Source organism: Suillus subalutaceus, assembly GCF_016647625.1.
Source record: "Suillus subalutaceus strain FC151 chromosome Unknown DFJ58scaffold_6, whole genome shotgun sequence".
In the NCBI taxonomy this organism is placed as follows: domain Eukaryota; kingdom Fungi; phylum Basidiomycota; class Agaricomycetes; order Boletales; family Suillaceae; genus Suillus; species Suillus subalutaceus.
Genome location: NW_024540255.1, coordinates 603,586 through 619,797, shown reverse-complemented (window position 1 = coordinate 619,797; position 16,212 = coordinate 603,586). Strand labels below are relative to the sequence as shown.

Sequence of the window (16,212 nt, the reverse complement as noted above, 5' to 3'; positions counted from 1 at the left end):
CTAACGAGTACCTTTGCCTCCTATCTTTATCTTGCTCTTCATTTATCCTCCCCCGCATCTGCTTTTATTTTTGTGTTCGTGCTCTGCTCTTGGTTATGCTGCATGTTTTATGATCTTATCGTATGGCTTCTCTGAAGCTGGACTCACGTTCTATTAAATTTGTGAATGGATGCATACTTTTCATTTTCGAACTGCAAGCCAGGAGGTTTGGCTGATGGGTCGTAGCTATGCGAAGAAAAATGCAAGTATGAATGTAATACTGGTGCTCGTTGAAATAATGCAAATAATAAGTACTGATTGTCCATGATCGACTAGTGATAATCGGGCGAACATGGGATTTTATGTAAAACTTCTGCTGCTGAGTGTGCTCGTGGTAGTAAGGACGATAATGCGACCACAGGAGACGTTACTGGGCCGCTTCTCGGGTGATGGCGCCCTCAAGCACCAACTTCAACTTGGTTGCAAAGCCCTCTGTAAGAAGGGTCGGGCCATCAGAAGTGCAAAGGCGATAAGATGGCATGGGCTGGTACGTATCAGGAAGAATCTTTCAAGGACCTGATGAGCGATACTGAGTAGAACGCACATCATCCAAGCTCACCTTGCTATCCCGCACTAATACAGAGGCGATGATATCATCCGGGTTGCCTATTCTGCCTAGCGCTGGAAGGTTGCGGCTGTCTGTGACATTGTTTTTGGTTCCAGCCGAACGTAAGCAAAAGTAGGAGACGTCACGTACCATGTATATGCATCCAGCCTTGTTGCAATTGCAGTGCACCGTTAATCCAAATGTCGTCCACTTTTTCCCGTAACCCGGATTGAATTGCCTCGTGCATGATTGCACGAAACTTGGCTGTGTAGACAGTCAGTGGGTATATGCGAAATAATGTAGTGTGAGTGACGTACGGTTCTCTACGAAATCATTTAGCCCGGCTTCCGCGTCCGCTTCTCCTGCAGTCTCTGCAGGCAACCATCCCATGACAGGAGCACTGAATCGGGGGTCGGTGGTGGTTGAGTGAGGAAGGAAAGTGCATAGGCTGAGCCTATCATTGGAAGCGAAACGGGGTGGTAGAAAAGGTCGGGCCGAGATGGGTCTGATATTGCTTGATTTGAAGTTGAATAGCGCGTGAAGAGAGCATGCGTGCGACTGGTTGGAGACGCAGCTCGGGAAGCGTGCGCTGAGGGGATACGGATGGAAGTGAAAAAGCTGAAGGACCTTCTACACGGCAACGAGCTGGACGGTCGTATCGTGCATGCAGCGAACCGTACCGCCGCGTTAGTTGATGCTCGTAGCATGTTAGTGTTTGAGCCGCAAGGTTGGTCCCCGAAGCAGTCAATAAAATCCCGTCATGGTAATGATCGAGATCGGTAATCGCCGATTTTGATTTTCGATTAACCGTCACGTCATCTGCAACCTCCGCGACCCTAGTTCAAGGACCAAAGTTGAGTTTTCCAAACTATGATATCATGTTATATTCTTTTTCACCCGCCATCATGATATGACACCGAGTATAACGATACTTGAACAGATGCCCGTAACTTCGCACTGATTTCCAAGATATCATATCGTGACTTCAAGTGGTATCCCATTGGATTCTGCTAATGTGTTGTCGACATGTATTCTATATGGTGAGTATTCAATGTGTTCGTCCCTCCCATGCCATCTGGGTTTTTCGGAGACATTACGGGCCAAAAATCATATGCGACCAAGCGTGCGTTATACCTCTTGCAAACTCTACCTGCTAATGGGGTGCTGGTGGATTCACATTTTACTGCTATTCCTCTGGGCTTATAGAACTTCCTTCTGTTATCAAAGGTCTATCGCTGTTTTATTGTTTGGCACTCCATCTGCCAGGCTGGGTTTTCATCGTACCAAGCTTACTGTGATGCATCTCCGTAGGTTAGGTCGCAATTTCTCAGGAAGTGGTATACTCTGATGTTGCCTCGAAGTGACCGGTGTTTCTGCAAATTACTATATTGTGCAAGCCAGTACTGGTTCTGCGGGCATCTTCACTAAACCGCTTGGACAGTGGATCACTGCGTTCGTAGTTTTGACTATTACCGCTAATCTCTTGAGTTTCAGGTAAGTATGTTTCCATGAACACAATACAGAAGCGCGCTGAATGTGTACAGGATTACTGGCATATCATATCTGAGTAATTGACCGCGATAGTTCTGTAATTCGTGATACGAAGAGCACTAATTATATGATGCCGATAGTGCGCGTGCTCATGGATGCCGCTATTTTGTATTCTGCAACGGTTGTCACCTAACTTGTTTCCTTTTCTCGAACAATGGAGTCTGGACGGATGGTTTTGGCGGACATGGTAGTTCCGCTGTTAACATCTATCATAAAAACTGATCATCAACCCATTGGGTCGCGTCAATCATGGCGATTTCCTTCTACATGGTGCTCATTCGCTTCGCAATCACCAGGCAAACTCGCAGTTACCTCTTAACTGTCCTGTCCCTCCAGGAACAACCAATGAGATGGAATAAAGCAAACTACGGCCTTTGCAGGCCAGTATCTGCTAGCTACGCTCAAACACGGTATCTCGTCATATGGAATAGGGTTAATGCCGTATTAGAAAAATATTGCGCTTTTTCGCAGCGATTATTCATGTTGTAACTTTACTGATCTATCGCTCGTTCGTTGTACTTACCATCATTTGATGTACCGAATATTGTAACTGTATTCCCCTGTCGCTCCTATATCCCATGTACAAGCACATTTTTAGATATCTAAATACTGATTCATTCTCTTGACAATGATGTCTCTTTATGCTTGTCCGCATGAATCCACATGACGTCAAGGCATCCACGTAGCCGTGAGACTGTATTAGGTAAGCAGCTGTACAGTACCGTCAAGCCCCACCAATAGTACCCCACGCTTCCAAGGCGTTCTCCTTAGACACTTCCATCATCAAACAGGTATGTCACAATCTGGTTTCTGTTACTTCTCGATTTAACCCTCGGGTATCACCAGGATGAGAGATAAGTGGAAGAAAAAGCGTTCCCGTAGGCTCAGACGCAAACGCAGAAAGATGAGAGCCCGCTCCAGTTCGTATTCATTCCATATCCTTTCCGTCATCCTCTCACCAGACTAAATCAACAGAGTAAACGACTTAGCAGAGTGAGCCTGTGACGCTAAGGCCTCAACAAAATCTGCGGTGTGCTAACGCCGGGCAGGTCTTGCCCCGTCCTCCTCCGCGCGCCAAACATCTTTGGAGTGGGACGGATTCTTCTCAGCTGGACATACTGCTGGGGGGTGCTGCTGGTCGTGAATTGTACTCTTGACAAATGAATCAAATGTTGTTCTGTCCCATTCGTTTTGCATGCTCCTGTTATATATTGCAATTGTATTGTGATGTCAGATTGCCGTCAAGCATGAGTTTTGTGAACCAAAATAGCTTCGACTGCTAAGTATACGCGACGCGTCTTGCAAGATTACGCCTGAGAATTCCAAATTCTCATCTGAATGTTGAACGCATCTATCAACTGTCTCTCCTATCATCACTAGCTACAAAGCATTACTGCACCCTTGTCTCCGCAAAAACCAAGAACCAATTTTCGAATTGATAATGAAGCGTGCCAACACATCTACATCTACTCCCAAAATCATTCTCAAACCGCGCCTCGCGCAAACGCCAGCTACGCCGTCTGTCGTAGATGAAGAGGATGACGACTCTGTCGAAGAAGGCGAACTCCAGACCAAGAGAGAGGATTCAGAGGGTGTCCTTGACGAAGACGAGCCTGGTGATGAGGAACCCGAAGAAGGTGCTGCCGAAGGTGAAGGAGACGAAGGTGAAGGCAGCGGAGCGGAGGAGGTAGGGCCTGAAGGCGTGGAGCCACGACCGTTCCCTCGCCCACGGGGACGCCCGCGTGGAAGAGGTCGAGGTGCAGCCCCCACTGGGCCCGGTCGCGCAAGAGGACGCGGGAGAGGAAGGGGACGAGGACGAGGGCGGGGTCGTGGGTCTTTGACTATTCGACTACCAAAGCGTGACGGCGAAGACGCTGACGACGCTGAAGCAGAGGAAGGGGAGCAAGATGGTCGTCCATTCATGCGAGTAGGAGGAAAGGTGTACTTTATTGACGGGGATGAGTTTGTCGCGGACCCGGACGAGAAAGGTGACGAGAAGGTTGACGTGGATGGCAATCTTCTAGGAGGTGTGTACCATCTTTCTACCTGCTCAGTCTCTTGACCTTGTTGAAACCTGCGTCATGGAAAATCCAGGTCGTAAGTTCAAATGCCACACCTTCGTGCTACCCCAGCGGCACCCAAGCCGGCAGTATATGCTCGCCATCGATGCCGCGCGTGCGTCAGGGTTTCGTGATTCTCTATATTTCTTCCGGCGTAATCCACTCGCGCTCAAGCTCTCCGCCACGCAACCCGAAAAGGAGTTCCTCATCTCCGCAGGCAAGCTCGGTGCACACCTGAAAACGCGTAGTGTCACCCTCGTTACCGCACGCAGTGCATATAAACTCCATGGTGCCAAAATGATCCTAGGTACGCTCTTATTATTTTGCAATGAAATACGTCCAGAATTTATTATTTCTGGCTATAGATGGCCGCTGGGTCACAGACGACTACTACGAATCGAAATGTCTCGCTGAGATCACAGAAAAAGGACTTAAGCCAGGCGACCTCGTCGGCGAGCTTCCCGACCCCCTGGGTGCCTCATCTCAAACCGCACCTTCAGGCCAGCAGCCCGCCACCTCTACGTCATCGGGTATATATCGAGCGGGAGGACCTACGACCATTTTCGGGAGCACTGGTTGGGGACCGTTTAGTGATGGTCCACACAGCGCGGTGCGCAAATCGCTGCTAACAAGGGAGGGACTCACGGAAGAGAACTGGATGATGGAGGCTGCGCGGCGTGTCGGAGATGCCGGTGATGACTGGACGCGGATGAGAAGGGAGGCAAGGGTTGCGTGTGGTGGGATCCTCGGGGATGGACTTGATAAGGGGAAGGGGAAGGAAGTGCAGGCGGCCGATGGAGAGGAGAAGCGAGGGGCAACTGAGGAGCTGGAGGGTGCGGAGAGGAAGAGAGCGAGATCTGAGGAGTCCCAGTATCCGCTTGGCGTGTATGAGCCACACACAGGACTGGTGCATTGTATGTATATCTCTATTGCTGTTTTTTCCCGTGTTTTTATTTTATTTTCTCTAGATCGCGCAGATACGCAACCTACCCGCTGTCACTGGGAACAAATTGGACAGCGGAAGATGCTTCGGGGAACGAAGGCAGGAAATGGCGCTTGGGCGCTTGCGTGGGTCGATACACATATTGAACTGCCCACGCCAAAAGAGGCAGATCCATATGCACAAACGAGAGCAGACATTTTGGAGGCAGTAAGGGAGATGTGTTAGGAGATCAGTTCCTGTCCCCGCTGTTTACACAATGGATAAGGTCATGCGGTGTTGCCTGATAAAGTTTAGTTATATTCAGGGGTCCGTATTTTTGTTTTTGTACTAAGCTTGGACTGATTGTGTAACGAAAACACCGTCACTATGCATGTAGGGTCATTATCGATCTTTACGAGCTTAAGGCTTGAAGCTTGAAAGCTTGATACCTGATACTATTGAGAGTGTCTGATAAGGATCTTGTACGTTTTTTTTCGCGTTGCCAAACGGCAATTCACTTGACGTCCTTCAACTTGAAGTGCAGACCGCGTCGACTGGATTTGAGTTTGAGTTTGATGACCTTGCACAGTTACCACCCATCCTGGAAATGCACTGCTAAATGTCTACCCGATCTAACCATGCCGGTGAACTTCAAGTCTACCATTATGCATATGGCTTGTCCTAACAAATCTAATTCATTGCCTCCCATTCACTAGTAGCGGCAACCCGTCAAGTGGTCTCTGGTTGCTTAAGTCCAACTTTATGGTAAGGTCGGCAACCATCGACTCGAACGGATCTCTAATAATAAAAGCTGTCACTGCCAACTACGCATGTGACATGACCATGCGACATGTCAGGGACGAAAGACCCTGACGCCGCAGTGTTGTGTTTGGACTCTGTGGGTACATAATTGCTTCAAATTCAGACCTGTTATGCTGTGATCGTACGTACTTATCGGCGAAATCCCCGCAATGCTGATATAACCCTGTGTCATCAGTGAACAAGTGCTTGCGGAAAATAATGCCGTTTTCTTGTTTGACAATATCGGTACAAGTCAAGTATAAATAAGTCAGATCTTCGGTACTGAATTGAACAGATTCTTCCCCCTACCAGGTGCACGCCGTCTTATAGCAATGCGGCTAATCTCGTGGTTTATAACGATGGTAACATTGTCTGGATCTTGCCGTATTCAACGTCAATAAGAACAATATCCGAGTCTGACGGTACTGCCTTTGGAATCGAGCGCCGTGACCTTAATCAATTGATTTTTTTTCTGATGCTGATAGACGCTGAGAAATGTTCTTTAGTGGCGGCGGTTTTCGTTGTTCTATACCGGTCTTCCTTCGTGCCCTTTGCCCAATATCATCCGTCTGGCGGTGAGTTTCGCCTTTCACTGCAACTCCAAGTCAAGGGATTGGAATTAACCACACAGCAGAGCAAACGATGCGACTGCTACATACCTCGAGACTAATATTAGAAACGCCCACGGACACGGATGTGCAACCCTATGCCATCTTATCTCACCGATGGCTCGCCGACCATAAAGAATTATCTTTCCAAGACTTACAACGCACGCAAGTTCCTCCTGAGGAAAGCCCTCACGGTGATCATGCGGTATGTCATTTCGTTCGAGCTTCTGCTTGCTGGTATTTACCACCAATTCACTTCAAGGGGGCCGCCTTCCCTCCCAGCGTTCAAGGCAAAGAAGGCTTTAAGAAATTTCAAGGAGCGTGCGATCGTGCCTCTCTAGATGGCCTCGATTATATCTGGATTGACACTTGCTGCATTGACAAAACCAGCAGTGCCGAGTTATCAGAAGCGATTAATTCCATGTACGCATGGTATCGGGACTCCGCTGTGTGCTATGTTTACTTGCACGATGTCGGTACTGAGGAGGACCCCCAATCTGGTTTCGAAGACACTGATTGGTTCCAAAGAGGATGGACCTTACAAGAGCTAATCGCTCCAGATAATGTCTATTTCTTTAACAAGAACTGGATTATGATCGGGAGCAAGGCGACATTTGCGCATATCCTGAGTGAAATCACCTACATCCGCCAAGATGTTCTACTGGGTAACCCATACGTTCCTAGTATCGCGGAGAAGATGTCATGGGCCGCAGGACGAAAGACACAGAAAATAGAAGACAGAGCTTATTCACTGATGGGGTTATTTGGCATTCACATGCCTATCATTTACGGAGAAGGAGAGAAGGCTTTCAGGCGCCTGCAACTCGAGATCATGAAATCATCTGATGATCAAACCATTTTCGCCTGGCACGATTCACTGGAGTACCATGATTCTGTCAGAAATCGTGGATTGTTGGCATCTGCACCTGACGTTTTCCCGCGGGCTTCTCCGGCCGTCACCATGGAATATTCCCATTTTATCAACATTCTTCATCGCACTTCAGGGAGTCACAGCCTCTTTCGTGACCTGCCGCGTAGCTATTCCATTTTGAACGACGGCATTCACATTACTCTTCCCATGAGGGAAGTCGGAGATGGGTGGCTTGCCATCCTAAGATGCAAAAGGGAAGGTCAAGAGTTTCCCTGTGGGATCTACTTGAAAGAAAGACCAGGTTGCGATGGTTTTCTTCGGACTTTGCCCACAAAGCTTCAAGCACTCAAGCCCGCAGATCTCAAAGGCCTTGTCCCATATAAAAGACGTATTGTGATCGACCATCATATACTACCAATCATTAATCGCCGACCATTCTTCACTTTTCAGTCTAAAGGTCCCGTTTCGGAGCACCGCGGTTACTATATATGCCCTAAGCCGGGAGGCCATGACGTGGGTCAGAGGGTTGACCACCAAGTTCTTAATCCCGACACTCGGATTGAGCTTTCAGATGACGTGCGGTGTGCCTGCATTTACTCGCAGGACTCACGTGGCAACGTAATTGTCCTTCTCATTGGCATCGAACATCACCGTCCTTGGGTACACCTTCTCATAGATGTCGATGATGACCTACACCAATATGTCGACACTACACGACTTCGCCGTCAAACCTTCGATGACGCCCCTCAGCCTCAGAGGCCTCATATATCTGCTCCTACTTCCACCCAATCTAGCAACCAAGCCGATCCACTTGCGCCATCTTCCCCTACTTCCCCCCGATCTCCTTCTTCTCCTCTTTCACTGTTTACCTCCTTTACTTCCGCCGGAACCAACCAGTACAGACCCCGACCTGAGAGGCATTCCACCGCCCCTCCTCTTACTCAGCCGCACAGAGGTGGTACTGGGTGTCCTGTGTGTTCTATAATTGAAAACCACCCCAAGAAGAATATCATCAAGAACCGCAGGGTTGATTGCGGGTATGGGACGATGTCAGGCAATAAGATTGAGGTTAATATCCGAAAGGGACAGGTTCGCCCCGTCTCTGAGGCGATGCTTGGAGTTGAATATGTCATAACGGTAGCTGTATCTCCCCTAGCCCTTTTGATTTAGCGATGTGGCCGAAATTTACCTAGAGTACACGTACAGAGTATACTAATACCCTCGGGTACCAGTGTAAATTCCAGTACGTACAGCTGTGTACAGAACGCTTACCAGGCTGGACTTATATCAACAACAAGTCGGATCACGAATTTTCAAATTTCAACTTCCGATGGTCGATCGCGATCTACGATGGACCATACTCGCATGCTTACGAAGAAGCTGTGGGGAACTTATCCTGGTATCTGCCGAACATTACACGATTGACAGGTGAACTCAGCTGGGCTGAGCCCCCGAACTGAGCCTAAGAATTGAGCGCTGACTTGGTCTTCTTCTTGGAAGCTGAAGCAGTTCCGTTATCAAACCTGTGATGAGTGTCCATATAATATGATGGTCGCTCGGCGCTCAGGGTCCTCCGAGTCATGCTTAAAAGTGCGAGAAGGCTGGTCATTTCCTTTCCTACAAGAATATCATGCCCCCTAATCAATCACCGCTCAATTTCTTCACCAGTACCTCTGCTTACTCTCGATTATCATGGCCGCATTATGACCTTGGTTTCGCTTCCGGAATAGCAATTTTTTTCGGAGGCGAAGCAGCCGTATCCACTCTTGCATTACAACCGCTTTATGGTCGCACTGGCATATGGCATGGATGGTACAACACACCGGGATGCCACACAATTGCGTGGGAGATGGTTAGAACATTGTTGCGGGGTCCCTTCTCATCGTATTCAGAGAGACTCACGCTTTCTCTCGGCCTAGATGGCAAGAAAGGGCCCAAATACATTGCATCACATTCGGGAACGGTCATGCAACATACTCGCCATCTTGCGTACGTGCTTGATAAGAGCGACTGTAGGAGCATGGGGTGCGAGCCAGTGGACGTGGGTCAGAGGCATAGCCCGACGCCAATGCAATTGATAATCATGGACTTCAAGAACACAGTGCTGACGGGAGATGACACACTGCCCCCAAGAAGTTCTCGTTACTCCTCATTGCCCATAATCGCTAGTATTGCAAGCATCGGAGCTTGTGCCACTTGTGCCCATGTTGAGGACTGGTCGTCCTTCGTGATGATTCTGCTCGGGATGATCTCCTCTGGAATCACTTCTTTCATCATGTCCACCGGGAGCGTCACCCTTGAACGGCTCCAGCCGGCAGATGGAGTTCCACCTGGAGACGGCATGCTACTGTCGGATAATCGCATCGTGATATTGAGAGGAAACGAGGAGGACGTAAACGCTGTGACCAAGGGAAAACTGCGACTGAAAATCAAAGGAGGGGGTTACACCCTCCTTTTCTGCGCGTCCATAGCGTTGTTGCAAGTTACCCTACAGCTCATCTACATGCCTTCCGGATCGCCAACAGGACAACTCATGTTCCTGTTATCGCTCCTAGTGTCCGGGGGATGCAACCTATATCTATCAGCAAAGGAAGATGATGTGCAGTCAAGTGCCCTCATTACCCTACTGAATACTCCGGAGGTGAAAACGTACCAAACCAATTCTAGAACAACCGCTGCCGTTCTGGCGTGCCTAGCACTCTGTTGGAAGTCTAGCATGCCAGCTACGCAAGTCCTCCAGCAGATTGTCCCCATCGGGCCAAGACCGTGGGAGGCCTTGTCTGAAATCCTCGTGGAGAATATAACTAGCAGGAGCGAGGGATTCAGATATTGGCTTAGAAACGATCTGAGCGATCAGGAAAAGCAGCTTTTGACCGAGCTCATCGGTGATGCTCATGCAGCGTACGATCAGTATATTCAGGATTACGGTGGACGTTGAATAGTTGTATTCTATTATTCTTGCTTCCTGGTACTGTATAGTGATTCACCTTCATCACTCAGCCACACGATTATGTGACAACTGCGTTTGAGGTTCTACATGACTCGGATGCAAGTTGCTGGTGACGTTCGATATTAGTAGCGGTTCGCTTTGCCTCAGCGTTTGTTTCACTCTCGCTGAGGTATGTTATTCTTTTGTAGTCTGTATGCACTAGCACTTGTACATACTTACAGAGTTTAGTTCTGAGTCTTCTGACTTGCTGAATATGGCGTTTGTTTCACTCACTGAGTTCTGACTCGCTTTGCTAAGCCATCAGCTTATACGCGATATGCTCGTTCGGACCTAGATCTGCATGCGTTGCTTGTAAGCGTAGCATACGCTGGCTTCTTCTGCCGGGGTTGTGGATCTGATGGTTGTACATGCTCGAAGAAAATAGATACATCTCACCTGTCCGAGTCGGCCATACTTATATAATGACAAAAGACAAGTTTCTACAACATATCATGCACGACATGCCACCTATCATTGGCATTGCGTCCACCACGTCATGTCACTGTGTGGGCACGGAGAGGAAGAGAGCGAGAGCTGAGGAGTCACAGTAGTATCCGCTCTGCGTGTATGAGCCACATACAGGATTGGTCAGTGCATTGTGTATATATCTCCATCGCTGATTTTTGTTTTGTTTTCTCTAGATCGCGCAGACACGCAACCTACCCGCTGTCACTGGGAACAAATTGGACAGCGGAAGATGCTTCGGGGAACGAAGGCAGGAAATGGCGCTTGGGCGCTTGCGTGGGTCGATACACACAGATGAGAGCAGAAAATTTGGAGGCAGTCACAGGGAGATGTATTAGGAGATCAATTATCGGTCAAATTCTGTCCCCACTGGTTGCACAATGGAAAAGGTCATGCGGTGTTGCCTGATGAAGTTTAGTGATACTCAGGGGTCCGTATTTTTTGTTGTTGTACCAAGCTTGGACTGATTGTGTAACGAAAACAACGTCACTATGCAATGTGCATGTAGGTTATTATCGATCTTTACAAGCTCAAGGCTTGCAAGCTTGATACCTGATAATATTGGAAGTGTCTGATAAGGATTTGTACTTTTTTTCGCGATGCCAAACGGCAATTCAGTTGACGTCCCTCAACTTGAAGTGCAGACCGCATTTGAGTTTGTCTCTTGCACAGTTACTACCTGTTCTGGAAATGCACTGCTAAATGTCTGCACGCAATCTAACGATGCCGGTGAACCTCAAGTCTACCGTACATTACGCATATGGTTTGTCCTAACAAATTTAATTCATTGCCTCCAATTCACTAGTAGTGGGAGCGGCAGCCCGCGAAGTGGTCTCTGGTTGCTCAGGTCTAACTTTATGGTAAGGTTGGCAACCCTCGACTCGAACGAATCTCGCTGCCAACTAAGTAGTACGCACGTGGCACGACTATACGACATGTCAGGGACGAAAGACCCTGACTCTGCACAGTGTTGTGTTTGGACTCTGTTGGTACCTACTTGCTTCAAATCCAGACTTGTTATCCTGTGATGGTACGTACTTATTGACGAAATTCTCGTAAAGCTTGTGTCATCAATGACCAAGTGCTTGCAGAAAACTTTATAAAGATTCCATGCCATTGTCTTGTTTGACGACATTGGCACATCAATCAAGGAAAGTCAAATAAAGAAGGCAGATCACGGTACTAAATTGAACAGATTCTCCCCCCTACTAGGTCCACACCGTCATATGGCAATGCAGCCTCGTTTTTCATAACGATGGTAACTAATAACTGGATCTTGCCGTACGAAAATAAGCACGGCCCATCCGAACCTTGAAGGCACTGTGACCTTATCGATTGATTTTTTTTCTGATGCTGATAGACGCTGAGAAATGTTCTTTAGTAGCAGTCGTTTTCGTTGTTCCATACCGATCTTCCTTCGTGCCCTTTGTCCATTATTATCCGTCTGGCAGTAAATTTCCCCATTGACTGCAACTCCAAGTCAAGGGTTTGGAATTAACCACGCAGCAGAACGGACAATGCGACTGCTACATACCACGAAATTAGTATTAGAAACGCCCACGGGTGCGCGACCTTATGCCGTCTTATCTCACCGATGGCTCGCCGACCATGAAGAAATATCTTTCCAAGACTTGCAACGCATGCAACTTCCTCCTAGTGAAGGCCCTCACAATAATTATGCCGTATGTCATTTCGTTCGAGCTTCTGCTTACTGGCATTTACCATCAATCCACTTCAAGGAATCCACTTTCCCTCCCAACGTTCAAAGCAAAAAGGCTTTGGGAAATTCCGAGGAGCGTGCGATCATGCCTCTCGAGCTGGTCTTGAGTATATCTGGATTGACACTTGCTGCATTGACAAAACCAGCAGTGCCGAGTTATCAGAAGCGATCAATTCCATGTACGCATGGTATCAGGACTCCGCTGTGTGCTACGTTTACTTGCACGATGTCGGTGACGATAGGAACCTCCAATTTGGTTTCGAACACGCTGATTGGTTCCAAAGAGGATGGACCTTACAAGAGCTAATCGCTCCAGATAATGTCTATTTCTTTAACAAGGACTGGATTAAGATCGGGAGCAAGGCGACATTTGCGCCTATCCTGAATAAAATCACCCACATCCGCCAAGATATTCTGCTGGGTAACCCATGCAATCCCAGTATCGCGGAGAAGATGTCATGGGCTGCAAGACGAAAGACACAGAAAATAGAAGACAGAGCTTATTCATCTGATGGGGTTATTTGGCATTCACATGCCTATCATTTACGGAGAAGGAGAGAAGGCTTTCAGGCGCCTGCAGCTCGAGATCATGAAATCATCGGATGATCAAACCATTTTCGCCTGGCACGATTCACTGAAACATCCCAATTCTGTCAGAGATCGCGGATTGTTGGCATCTGCGCCTGACGTTTTCTCGTGGGATTCTCCGGTTGTCGCCATGGATCATTCCCATTTTATCAACAGTCTTCTTCGCATTGTGGGGAATCGCAGCCTACTTCGTGACCTGCCGCGTGGTTATTCCATCTTGAATGACGGCATTCATATCACCCTTCCTATGAAGCGAGACGTTGGAGATACGTGGCTTGCCGTCCTGAAATGCGAAGGGGAAAAACAGGAGTTTCCCTACGGGATCTACTTGAAAGAAAGATCTGATTGCGATGGTTACCTTCGGACTTCGCCCACAAAGCTTCGGAAACTCGACCCCGCAGATCTCGAAGGCCTTGCTCCGCGTAAAATACGTATTGTGGTCGACCACCATATACTACCAACCATTAATCGTCGACAATTCTTCACTTTTCAGTCTACAGATCCCGTTTGGGAGCACTGCGGTTACTATGTATGCCCTAAGCCAGGAGGCCGCCATGATGTGGGTCAGGGGAGTGGCTACCAAGTTCTTGATACCGACACTCGGATTGAGCTTTCAGATAGCGTGCAGTGCAGCTGCGTTTACTCGCGAAGCCCACATGGCCAAGTAACGGTCCTTCTCATTGGAATCGAACAACACCGTCCTTGGATACACCTCCTGACAAATGACGACCTATACCGGTATGTCGACACTTCACTACTTTACCGTCGAACTGTCTACGGCGCCCCTCTTGTGTCTTCCCCTACTTCCACCCTATCCAGTAGCCAAGCCGATCGACTATCTCTTGCGCTACCTTCCCCTACTTCTCCCCAATCTAATCCTATTCTTCCTTTTGCGCTGTCTCCTCCTCGTTCACCGTCTTCTTCTCGTTCGTTGTCTCTCTCCCATACTTCTACGGGAACCAACAACCACAGATTCCCACAGAGGAATTCCACCGCCCCCTATTCTCAGCTGCACATCGGAGGTGGCACTGGGTGTCCTGTGTGTTCTATCATTCAAAAATACTCCCTCGACATGAATGTCATCAAGAATAGCAGGGTTGATTTCGTGTTTGAGACGATGCCAGACAAGCAGATTGAGGTCGACATCCGAAAGGGACAGGTTCGGGTCTCTGAGGCGACGCTTGAAGTTGACTATGTCATAACAGTAGCTGTATCTATGCCCGAAGCATAATTTTGATTTAGTGGATGTGGCCTAATTTTACCTGGAGTACAAGTACATAGAGTATACGCCGGGTACCAGTACAAATTCCAGTACTTAACAAGATTTGTACGGTATTGACATAGCCCATGTGCATCGATTATAAAGGATTGCGTTATCTTAAACAGCAAGAGTGATTCCTGTGGGGAAGTGTCATTGGTCGTGCCTAAAACAGATCACAGCCTTGACCAAGGACTGACCACAGCACTCTTGATATTATCTTCAACGTCGAAGACTTGCCAGTGTGCAGGTCCTGAAGAAGTGTTACACTGACCCCACTAGTTCGGCTCATGAGTCGTGGCGCCCAGGTACTTTTGGTTGGAGGTCTTCGGCGAGGCTGAAGTTCCGTGCATCTACCTTATCTCAAACCTGTGTGGGTGTCCATTATGATGGTCACTCAGGGTCCTCTGAGTCATACAAGAAATACTTAAAAACTAGAGGGCTAACCATTTCCCTTCCTACAATGATATCATGCCCTTTGAATCGCCTCTCAGTTTTCTCACCGGTGCCTCTGCTTCCTCTCGATTATCGTGGTCGCATTTCAACCTCGATTTCGCGTCCGGAATAGCAATTTTTTTCGGTGGCAAAGCAGCCCTATCGGCGCTTGCATTACAACCACTGTATGGTCGTATATGGCACGGATGGTACAACGCACCTGGATGCCATGCAATTGTGTGGGAGCTGGTTAGAACATTGTTGCAGGGTTCTGTCTCATCGTATTCAGAGAGACTCTCGCTTTCCCTCGGCCTGGATGGCAAGAAAGGGCCCAAATACATAGCATCGCGATCAGGAACGGTCATGCAGCATACTCGTCATCTCGCGTATGTGCTTAATAACAGCAAGTGGAGGGGAAATGAGTGCAAGCCAGTGGTCGTGGGTGAGAGAAGAAGCCCGACGCCAATGCAATTGATAATCGTGGACCTCAAGAAGAAAGTGCTGACGGGAAATAACACGCTGCCCCCAAGAAGTTCTCTTCACTCCTCATTGCCCATAATCGCTAGCGCCACTAGCATCGTAGCTTGCGCCATTTGTGCCAGTGTTGATGACTGGTTGTCCTTCAAGATGATTCTGCTTGGGATCGTCTCCTCTGGAATCACTTCTTTTATCATGTGCACCGCGAAGATCACCCTTGAACGGCTCAAACCGGCAGATGGAGTTCCACCTGGAGACGGCATGCTACTGTCGGATAATCGCATCGTGATATTGAGGGGAAACGAGGAGGACGTAAACGCTGTGACCAAGGGAAAACTGCGACTGAAGCTCAAAGGAGGGGGTTACACCCTCCTTCCCTGTGCGTTCATAGCGTTGTCGCAAGTTACCCTGCAGCTCGTCTTCATGCCTTTCGGGTCACTACCAGGACAACTCATGTTCCTGTTATCGCTCCTAGTGTCTGGAGGATGCAACCTATATTTATCAGCAAAGGAAGATGATGTGCAGTCAAGTGCCCTCATCACCCTACTGAATACTCCAGAGGTGAAAACGTACGAAGCCAGTTCTAGAGCATCTGCTGCCGTTCTGGCGTGCCTAGCGCTCTGTTGGGAGTCTGGCACGCCACCTAAGCAGATCCTCAAGGAGATTGTCCCCATCGAGCCGAGAGTGTGGAAGGCCTGGTCTGAGTTTCTCGAGGAGAATATCAGAAAGAAGAGCACGCACTTCATGTATGGGGACAACGAGTCAACGGGCGACCTGGACAATCGGGAAGGGAAGCTTTTGCTCGACCTCATTGATGACGCTCATGCAGCGTACGACCAGTATATCAAGGATCACAAATGATCATATATCCATTACATAGT

The 16,212-nt window shown here is 48.4% G+C and overlaps 7 protein-coding genes across 7 annotated transcripts; 6 read left to right on the top strand and 1 right to left on the bottom strand.

Annotated features, from left to right (window-relative positions):
• Positions 1-27: 27 nt before the first annotated feature.
• DFJ58DRAFT_885100 (uncharacterized protein) lies at positions 28-1,293 on the bottom strand (the record flags this gene model as incomplete). The annotated part of the gene is made up of 5 exons (XM_041394623.1): positions 28-544; positions 599-678; positions 737-850; positions 904-948; positions 969-1,293. The coding sequence occupies 5 exons, from the start codon at positions 1,291-1,293 to the stop codon at positions 407-409; spliced, it is 702 nt and encodes a 233-aa protein (XP_041249826.1). The 3' UTR covers positions 28-406.
• Positions 1,294-1,654: 361 nt separating this feature from the next.
• DFJ58DRAFT_651814 (uncharacterized protein) lies at positions 1,655-1,897 on the top strand (the record flags this gene model as incomplete). Its single annotated transcript, XM_041381643.1, has 2 exons — positions 1,655-1,753; positions 1,814-1,897. The coding sequence occupies 2 exons, from the start codon at positions 1,655-1,657 to the stop codon at positions 1,895-1,897; spliced, it is 183 nt and encodes a 60-aa protein (XP_041249825.1).
• Positions 1,898-3,427: 1,530 nt separating this feature from the next.
• On the top strand, positions 3,428-5,657 carry DFJ58DRAFT_760936 (chromatin remodelling complex Rsc7/Swp82 subunit-domain-containing protein). Its single transcript, XM_041388455.1, has 4 exons — positions 3,428-4,164; positions 4,232-4,504; positions 4,563-5,111; positions 5,166-5,657. The coding sequence occupies exons 1-4, from the start codon at positions 3,579-3,581 to the stop codon at positions 5,363-5,365; spliced, it is 1,608 nt and encodes a 535-aa protein (XP_041249824.1). The 5' UTR covers positions 3,428-3,578; the 3' UTR covers positions 5,366-5,657.
• A 472-nt stretch (positions 5,658-6,129) lies between these two features.
• DFJ58DRAFT_409812 (heterokaryon incompatibility protein-domain-containing protein) lies at positions 6,130-8,702 on the top strand. Its single transcript, XM_041380263.1, has 2 exons — positions 6,130-6,733; positions 6,791-8,702. The coding sequence occupies exons 1-2, from the start codon at positions 6,563-6,565 to the stop codon at positions 8,567-8,569; spliced, it is 1,950 nt and encodes a 649-aa protein (XP_041249823.1). The 5' UTR covers positions 6,130-6,562; the 3' UTR covers positions 8,570-8,702.
• Positions 8,703-8,732: 30 nt separating this feature from the next.
• DFJ58DRAFT_760927 (uncharacterized protein) lies at positions 8,733-10,621 on the top strand. Its single transcript, XM_041388454.1, has one exon. It carries the CDS (start codon positions 9,030-9,032, stop codon positions 10,335-10,337), a length of 1,308 nt encoding a protein of 435 aa, XP_041249822.1. The 5' UTR covers positions 8,733-9,029; the 3' UTR covers positions 10,338-10,621.
• Positions 10,622-12,910: 2,289 nt separating this feature from the next.
• On the top strand, positions 12,911-14,874 carry DFJ58DRAFT_409764 (uncharacterized protein). The gene has a single exon (XM_041380261.1). The coding sequence runs from the start codon at positions 13,085-13,087 to the stop codon at positions 14,390-14,392; it is 1,308 nt and encodes a 435-aa protein (XP_041249821.1). The 5' UTR covers positions 12,911-13,084; the 3' UTR covers positions 14,393-14,874.
• A 16-nt stretch (positions 14,875-14,890) lies between these two features.
• Positions 14,891-16,192, top strand: DFJ58DRAFT_741730 (uncharacterized protein; the record flags this gene model as incomplete). Its single annotated transcript, XM_041387155.1, has 1 exon — positions 14,891-16,192. One exon carries the CDS (start codon positions 14,891-14,893, stop codon positions 16,190-16,192), a length of 1,302 nt encoding a protein of 433 aa, XP_041249820.1.
• Between the last annotated feature and the right edge of the window lie 20 nt (positions 16,193-16,212).